Genomic DNA, 8,756 nt, shown 5'->3' with positions numbered 1-8,756 from the left:
ATACAAGTTGAGAATCAGGGCGCTTATTTATAGTCCTGGGCACTGAAATCAGACTCTTGCTTATGCTAAGCAAGCAAGCTGTCCACCACTGAGCTACATCTCCAACCGTTTTTTGCTTTTATTTGGACACAAGAGTCTCATAAAATTGCCCTGAGCTTGGGATCCTCTTGCCTCAGCCTCTGTAGTAGCAGAAATTACAGGCTTGCACCACCATTCCTGACCACGTTAGAGTTTTGCCAGGGATACAGTCAATAGCATTGGGACGATAGAAAATTAACTCTATGGATCTTGTAGATCAGGCTATAGGGTAGGAATAAAGTGACAATTTGTATCCTACACTCAGAGAAATGTGGCTTATATGGTGGGACATGCTGGCACATTAATAACAAAGACACAGCCTTTTCTGGTCCCCTACACTGGCAGGCACTACCTCATTTAGCCGGGGCAGTACATTTTAGAAATGTACTCAAACCTCCACTTGACCGCATGAGACACCCGCAGTTTTAGAAGATCTGTGAAGGTGGAGAAACTTCCCAATTCAAATCCAAACCGTTCTCCAGGTTGGCCTCCTCCACGATCAACCCCAAAGCAGCCTGCTTGGATCATCTATCTATTTTTCCTTCAGTACTCAGACTGTGTCAGAGAGGAAGAGATACTCCAGCGATTCCAAGTGGAAGAACCTGTGGTCTTGGCACGTCCCAGGAGCAGCCAGCCAGCCAGCCAGGCCAGAATGAAACCATGAAACCGGGGCAGGTTTGGCCTCAGCCTGCCCGGGTCACCAAGCCGCTCTAATTACAGTCTGTGGTAGGTGGCGGGAGGAGCTGTCTTGGGGCGCGAAGCTTCCCCGGCCATTGTATCAGCCTATAAATACTTCAAATACTTAAGTGCAATGTGCTACATTTGAATGTCCCAGAGGAAACTGTTGGGAGGCCCCTGGGCCCGCCCGGAAAGGAGAAATGGCTGGAGTGTCCTTCAGGCAGGGGACAAGGAGACCTGCCCTGTCAAATCCCGATGAAGGTGCAGGGAGGCTGGGGCGTGTCTTCGAAACCCGCAAACCGTTGAGATGACCCAAGCCATTTTGAAAAAGGGAAACCGATTTCCCCGACACATGCCAGGGCGGGAGGGGTGGGGGGACGGGAAGAGGCGGGAATCTGCGTTCCAACGGCGTTTTCGGGCGGCTCCGGGGACGCGGGGGTGGTGGCCCGCAGGGAGGCGCGCGCCGGGGCCGTGCCGCAGAGCGGCCACCAGCTCGCTTTGTACTTGCGGCCAAGCGCGGCCCCAGAGTTTCGGCGGCGGCCCCGGGAGTTGAGGCCACGCCCCCTTGCAGTGCGAGTCGCGACCTCGGATTGGTCCGCCGCGAACCAATGGGCGCGCGGGAACGGCCCGGGCTGTCAGCGCGCGCCGCAGCCGGTCCTCCCCTGCGTCCAGCCCTGCCTGCAGCCCGCGCTGCCTTCCCCGGAGCTCAGCGCAGCGCAGCGCAGCGCAACCAGCCCGGCCAGCTGCGCGTCCCGGTGCCCGCGCCCCTCCGCCACCGCCGTGCTGCTCTCGAGCGCACGGAGCATGGGCAGATCCGCAGGCGCTCAGGTGCTGTTGTGTTCCAGGGGCTTGTGAACAGCGGTGACCGGCTGTCACGCCCAGACAAGACCTTTCTGGGGAGATCGTCGTGCGTCCGCTTCGGCGCGGGTGACACTGCGGCGTGCTTGCAGGGTGACAGCCGCCCCGCGGTTGAGACCTCCTCTGCTCCGTGAGCCCTCCGTCTCTCCGTTCTCCGCTCATTTGCTCCGCGGTTCACACCCGCAGCCTCCGGAGCGCGACGTGTGCGTCCCTAGCCTGTGTCTTTTCCTAAGGAGCCTCCTCACTTCCGAGATGCAATGACAAGTTAATATGGGCGTCCACGCCACGGTTTCCCAGGAGAAGAATTGCCAAAGGCGGCGGTCCCCGAGCTTCTGAGCAGGCCGCCCGCTGCGACATACGCGCAGGTGGAACCTGCTGAGGGCAGTGACCAGCCCGCCACCCCCGCAGGCGCACTCGCAGGATTTCCCCTGCTCCCCGACCCGGGGATTTTATTTTTTATTTTTTTCTCCACTGTTGGTGGGCGCCTCGCGGGCCGAGGCCCGGCGCCTGCTCGGCTGCCCGCGCTGCCTTTAGCGGTCGCCTCCGCAGCCGCTGCCAGGGACGTGCTGGGAAAACCGAAGCCCCGGGAGAAGATGCCGGCCATCCTGGTAGCCTCCAAAATGAAGTCGGGACTGCCCAAACCGGTGCACAGCGCCGCGCCCATCCTGCACGTGCCCCCGGCCCGGACTGGTCCGCAGCCCTGCTACCTTAAGTTGGGAAGCAAGGTGGAGGTGAGCAAGACGGCCTACACTAGCCAGCTCCCCCTGAAATCGCAGGGGCTGCAGGAGCCGACGGGGGAGGGGCTCCCGTTGCGGAAAAGCAGCTCTCTGGAGAACGGGTTCGATACCCAGGTGAGGGGTGCTGTGTGCCAGGGCACTGTTGGGGGGTGGGATGGTGATGGGTGATCCTTCATGGGGGAGGGAGGGACAGGGCTGCCTGGAGGAGAGGCTACCATAATGTAGTTGGGGAGAGGAAGCATACCCCTTCAGCTGGCAGATTGGAAGGATACACTGGTCAGTGGGTGTGGCCAGGGTGCCAGAGGTTCGCCTAAGGAGCTCCGCAAATCTAAGGGGTGCTGGCAGCCTGCGGCTTCTTTGGGGTTGGAGCAGGTGGTAGAGGTAGTCTCAAAAAGCGCATGCTGACATTGGAAATGTTAGGGCCTGAATGCTGAGTGCTTGGCCCCTAGGAGACAGTATCTCCTGCTGTGATGTGTGTCCGTGCTCGGGTGGTAACCCGTGAAGGAATGGACTGGTGCCTCTTTGGATTGGATACCACCTGGCCCAGCTATGAGATCCAGGACAAGGGATGCTGGGTGGTTGCCCCGAGCCTGCCCTCCTCCTAGCTTGAAGATAGCTTGTTCCCGTTCCATCTTTAGGGGGAAAGGATTCTGGCCAGGTGCTGCTGACTGCTAGCTTGCTGGAGCAGCTAGTGACTGGGCTTGCAGTTGCCATAGGGGTGGCTTGGCTGTCTCAGAATGGCTGCCGAAGCTAAGCCCCTCCTTCCTGGGTAGTCTATGCTACCCGTGTTGGTGGCTCTGGTGATTAGGGAGATGATGGTGTGGGTGAGAGAATGCCTGGAAGAGAAACGGTGACTTGTACCTTTCCGGGCAGAGCAGGCATCCCCCTACTGGGCAGGGTGACAGGCCCTGGCCATGCAATCTCTTTTAAGGAAATCCTTAAGGGCCAATCAGTTTCTCTTGGACTGCTGCCTTCCTCCTCTTCTGGCAGGAGGGAGCAGGGGCATGCTGTATTTTCTTGGCTGCCACTCAGCAGGGACTTTTAGGGACAGGCCGACCTGACGGATGTGACTGTCCCAGTCAGGAGAGGAAGGCAGTTTGGGGTTGGTATGAGAGAAGTAGCAACAGACCAGCTGACCTTTTGGGCACCTACTTCTCCGCTCACAGAGTCTCTACCTTCTGTAGCTTTCTTTGATTGGCGGTTAACACTCAACACATTCCTAGCTTTCTGATGGAGGAACTGGAGCTAGAAACTGGTTGGAGACAGACTGTTGGAACTCAGAGCCAGAGAAAGCCCTCCCCACACAAGCTCCCACACCCGGCCCATCAGCATGTCCCTCTTGATGCCGCACTTGCTAAACGTTTTTGGAAGCTGACAGCTCTGACTGATGGTGTGTGGGAGGAAGGCAAGATTTCCTCCAGTGCTCCTGGGCCCTGGCTCTGCTAGGCTGGGTACTCTGCTCTTTTTCTTAGAGCTTCAGAACTTGTCCAGAGGGCTCTGAAACGAGGGTGAGCACCGGGGTGCCTCCTTCATCGGTGGGGGTGGAGTGGGTGGTATTTTGGAGCAGTGACTGAGAATGTGACACATGCCCTCAAGCCTGATGAGGAGGAACCTAGGAATGAACGGGAAGGCAGATGCTGGGCTCATTCACAGCCAGACTGCTGCCTGCTATTGCCCATTTGACCCTTCATTTAACAAACATTGGCAGAGGACTGCAGTGGGCAGGCTCGGGAAGGTGATTCACCATTTAAAAAAAAAAAATTTTACTCCTGGACTTCTCCATGAGGGGCTAACTTGGCGCTGCTTCCCCTGTGCCCCACTGTCCCCAGCACCCCACATTCCACTTCTCTGGCTCTCCATGGGTCCTCTGCATCACGAGGGTGATCTGGAGAGGTGGCTCAGGAAACTGGCCACTTTCCAATGGACAGTCCTGGTTTCCCAGCTGGCCCCTGCCTGCCAGCCCCTGGGTCTCCTGGGAGCTCTTCTATGTAACATCGCCCCACCCTGACATCAAAGGGGCTTTGGCAAAAGGATTTCTCCGTCTTTGAACAGGGTATCCCCATGGTGACAGACAGTGCACATTCACCTTCCAGAAAAGTCCCTCGATTATGGCTTGAGGACCTTGGCTGACTTGGCACCTGGTAATTTCCTGATCCCAAACTTAATGTTTATCATTAGAAGACACTCAGGAAATGATGAACTCAGTGGCAAATGATATCTTGCCATTGGTTAGGGGATTTTTGGCAGGAGACTGGCTGGGTTGTGTAGTGACTAATAGCACAGGTTTTAAAGCACTGGCTATCAGTGGTGCCTTGCGTATGACATATGTTAGCTGAGTGGCCTAGTCTGCTAACTACTCCCCTGGACCTCATTGCTTCCATCTGTAAAAATGGGCACAAGCAGCCATGGGAATTATGAGTATTAAGAAAAACTTTGTATCCTTTAAGTGAGAAGACAAGGCTCTGGGAAGGTGTCAAACTGTTCACAAGTGTTTACAGGCCTCTCTCCCTGCCTGGCACAGTTCCAGGCTCTGTGGGAGGATGAGGGGTGGGATGACCTGTGGAATGCCTGATGTGTTGGGCTCTTTCCATGGGATCTCATTGGTCTTCACAGGAACACTTAGAGTGGGTGTGGTGCATTTGACCATGTCCTAAGATAACAAGAATGTAAAGAAGGCACCCTTGCCTTGGGCTTCATAGGTGCCAGGAATTGTTCTGGATGTTCTGCATTAAAAAAACAACAACAAAAAACCCTCCTTTTATTCTCTTAATAACCTGATGCAATGAGAATAATTATCCCCGTTTTACACACGAGGAAATCAAGGTTAAATGGCTTTGAGAGCAGCGGAGGAAGTAGCATTAGAACTCAAACCCCTTAACTGTGATGCTGGACAGGGAGAGAGAGCCACAGCAGCTGCTGGCCAATTACAGACCTTGAGTTATCAGACCACAGATGGCACCACTGATCCACGTTGTCCAGGGTGGCAGAACAGGAATCCCAGCTCAGGTGCTGGGCCAGTGACACGCCCACTCTCCATCACTGTCTTCCATGCTGTGGCAGAGCTCAGGACAAATACGGCATGGAAGTCTGGGTCTTGGGGATGAGGTATCCCACTTGGACGGCATGACTTCTGTATCCAGCAGAGGGCAACACTGGGAGAGCGGAAGATGTCCTGGGGCTGAGGAGTCAGGATGCTGGAAGAAAGGCCAGGATCTCAAGGACTGGAGAAGACCAGGGAGGCTCACAGAGGAGGCGGGAGATGGGCTGGGCCCCAGACAGGAGTGCCTGCTGGGGAGGACAGAGGAGGCGAACAAGGACAAAGGAGGGGAGGTTAAGCTGCCCTGCGGTGGTGCAGAGCCCAAGGGGATGTTCCTCTGTTTATGTTCTAGACTGGGTGCTTTCCATTTTAGGAAAACGGTGTGAGGAGGAGCAGAGGCTGGGCAGTTACTGGATGCTCGTGCTGGCCTCTGTTGGGCGGTAACTGCATACAGGCCAGTGTCGAGAAACTGGGGAGATGGTGTCTCCTACAGAACCTGGCTCACAACCGACTCCTGGGATGCAACAACAAATGACCGTTGTTAGCTTGGGTCTCGGAGTGTTTGACATGGTAGTTATAGGGCAAAGCATTCCTGTTATCTTTTTTCATTACAAGGCCTCTCACTCACTCTGTAGACCAGGCTGGCCTTGAGCTTGAAGAGATCCACCTGCCTCTGCCTCCCAAGTGCTGGGATTAATCATGCCAGGCTCCACTCCTGTTTTCTTACCCAGTAATTCCATTTACTCAGTGAGTTTTCACTCCTCTTCCCCACCCCACACATGTTCTCTCCTACCGTGAAAGACTTGTAAGCCAGTGGCTGTTAGAGGCAGCCGGACTGTCAACCTCTGACTCCTCCTGGAGGCCCCTACAGGCCTGCAGTTTGATCTCAGTCTCCTGCAGTCCCCACGCTGCCTCATTCAGGTCCTTCTGGCCCCCTTTGTGCTACTGTGCTACCTGGGCCTCCCCAAGATGGACCATTTATAATATCTGTTCCGCTCTCTCACATGTTGTGAACTATGACCATGTGTAAGGAATCGCTTTTTTAGACACATGCTCTGGGTTAGTGTGCAAGCCTGTGGCCGACCATCAGATCAAGGAGCAGTCCTGGGCTATCTGAGGATGAGGTTAACCTATTATTTTTAAGAAGCAGTTGCAGGCGGAAGAGATGATTCACATCATACTTTGATATTTCCTGTTTTTAGGAGCTAGTGTTCAGCCTGCAACTTATTTCCTAAAAAAAATAATTAGAAGTGATTGAAATCCTGTGTGAGCGTTTTAGATGTTTAAAAAGAAAGCGTGGGTGAGGCCCCTGGGAAGAGCACAGCTCCAAGCTTACAACCTGTTGCTGCTTCGCTCCACTGTTTTGATTAGAATCTTTGCTCCGTCATCAGAGTTGATTATGGATTTGATTAGTGTGTTTTTCTGCCATTGTGTTATTCCCTGTCTTCTCTTTCTCGGTTCTTGGAGGGGAACTCACATTGTGGTTATCTGCCATCATGCAAGATTGTTTACAGTTCACATATTATTGCCTGTCCCCTGGGTTAATTCTCTAGAGACACTTTAAAGGTAGAACTGGGGGCTTATTTGGGCGATCATTCAGTGTGTATACATCTTCGTATAAATACGCCTACATCTATACACACATACACAGCTCTATACACATGGAAAAGCTTCAAGTACGGCGCACGTATAATCACACACATACATCAAAGAGGAGGCTGGGGGAGTTATAGCCCAAATTTTAGCTTTGATAATGGCTAGGTTTACATTTTGCTTTTCACACTTTCTCCTTGACCAAGACTTGAAGCACCGTCTCCCTGCTCATTTTTATTTACTTACACGATGCGAGGGCTGCAGCCTCATGAGGGGCGTTTTCCTCAGACCTCTGTGAATCTCCCAAAGCCAGTCTGCAAAGCCAAGCCACCCAGCAAGATTTTGGCTGAAGGTCAGAAATTCTTATTTCTTAATTCAGCCTTGCCTCTGGGAAAGGGTCATTCACAGAACATTTGCTAGCTGCCAGGTCATCTGTGCCAGTCCTTATACCTTTACCATTTAATTTGAGACACAAGAAACTGGGCAAATGGGAAATGGTTGGCGTGCTTTATGTGAGGAAGCGAACGTCAAGACAGACTATCAGCTGGAAACAGTGTGTGCAGTAACTCAGGCTTTATTGGCAGGCAGATCTGGATTCAAATCCAGGCTTTGGGAAAATAACTTGGTATTGATAAACCGCAGGCTTTTTTTTTTTAAATCTGTGAAACAGAAATGGTGATGCTTATTGTAGGCTATGAGGATTCCATGACATATCGCAGGTAGAATGCAGTATGCATGGTCTGGCCTGTATTGGGCAAGGAACATGTGGTACCGCATATTTTGACAACACAGCATCAAAGCGTGGCTCGTGTCTGCCTCACCTTAAGCTCATCTACCTGATCCCAAGTGCATGGCTGACCACAGGGACAGGCTTTCCCCACCGAGAACCAGTGAACATTGGTACTTTGGTTCACTGACCCAGAAACAGGAGGAAACTCAGGCCAAGGTCATCTGAAGAAGTTGTTTCCAAAGTTGTTCACCGAGACATTCACATTTTAGTCACAGACACACCATCCTTAAAATGCTAACCTGACCAAGGGTTCAGTTCCAAACTAAACTGGCAGAGGGCCTCCTCTGTGTGCCCCTCTTAGCTGCCACTGTTGAGTTGGTGGGATGAAGCCGCCCAGTCTGATGGCCCAGCTCAGGCCAGAACTCAGCAGGTCACAGGCCCATTGCCTAGGCTTCCTGATGGCTGCTTATGGTTCTGGGGGTGGAAGGGAGGCCCTTTTCCCTCCCAGCTTCCACATACGCAGTGGGAATTAAGCCTCATGACCAGTTTGGTCAGTAAGGTGCCCCAAGGCTCGATGGCCAGCTGCCCAAGGGTGTTTTACCAATAGCCACAGGACCGATTTTCAATGGCTACTCTGTCTTGTGGTCACATTGTCCGAGGGGATGGACAGTGTGTTCATAGAACATCTTGAGCATAATGGGTCATGTGATTTAGAAAAAAGAAAACTTGGTCAGGCTTTTGTGCTTCCATCTCTGCTTAGACAATAGCAAGTGACTCGCAGTTTTCACAGGAGCCCTGAGTCACCCGTATAAAACCTCAGGGTGACTTATGACTTAGTGCCCCTTTCCCAAGGCAAACAAACCTTCTCTTGTGCTCTGCAGACAAAGACCCCACAGCGTCACAAGGGTTTGTCCCACCTTCCATGTGAGCGCTCAATACTGTCAGGCATGCACCATATACGGTATTGGCAAATTTGGGGTTATTCTACCCCATTCTGTTCCTATATCCCTGATAGAAAAGAGAAAGTCAGAAATGATTCCTCCTC

The 8,756-nt window shown here is 53.0% G+C and overlaps 1 protein-coding gene across 10 annotated transcripts in view; it reads left to right on the top strand.

Moving 5' to 3' along the window:
* Positions 1–8,756, top strand: part of Nav2 (neuron navigator 2) — a 654,337-nt gene that overhangs the window by 287,900 nt on the left and 357,681 nt on the right. For 3 of the 10 annotated variants that reach the window (XM_016008379.3, XM_076543387.1, XM_076543365.1), the window contains exon 1: positions 1,465–2,465. The exons of 2 other annotated variants lie outside the window; for them this stretch is intronic. In XM_016008379.3, the coding sequence (XP_015863865.3) occupies positions 2,208–2,465 (258 nt within the window). In that variant the 5' untranslated portion in view covers positions 1,465–2,207. Of the gene's footprint in view, positions 1–1,459; positions 2,466–8,756 lie in introns of those variants that run through there. 5 more of the 10 variants (XM_076543351.1, XM_016008376.3, XM_076543406.1 and 2 more) reach the window with 4 other exon arrangements.

This window comes from Peromyscus maniculatus, chromosome 1 (genome assembly GCF_049852395.1).
Source record: "Peromyscus maniculatus bairdii isolate BWxNUB_F1_BW_parent chromosome 1, HU_Pman_BW_mat_3.1, whole genome shotgun sequence".
NCBI lineage: Eukaryota > Metazoa > Chordata > Mammalia > Rodentia > Cricetidae > Peromyscus > Peromyscus maniculatus.
This window is presented reverse-complemented; position numbering and strand designations above follow the sequence as displayed.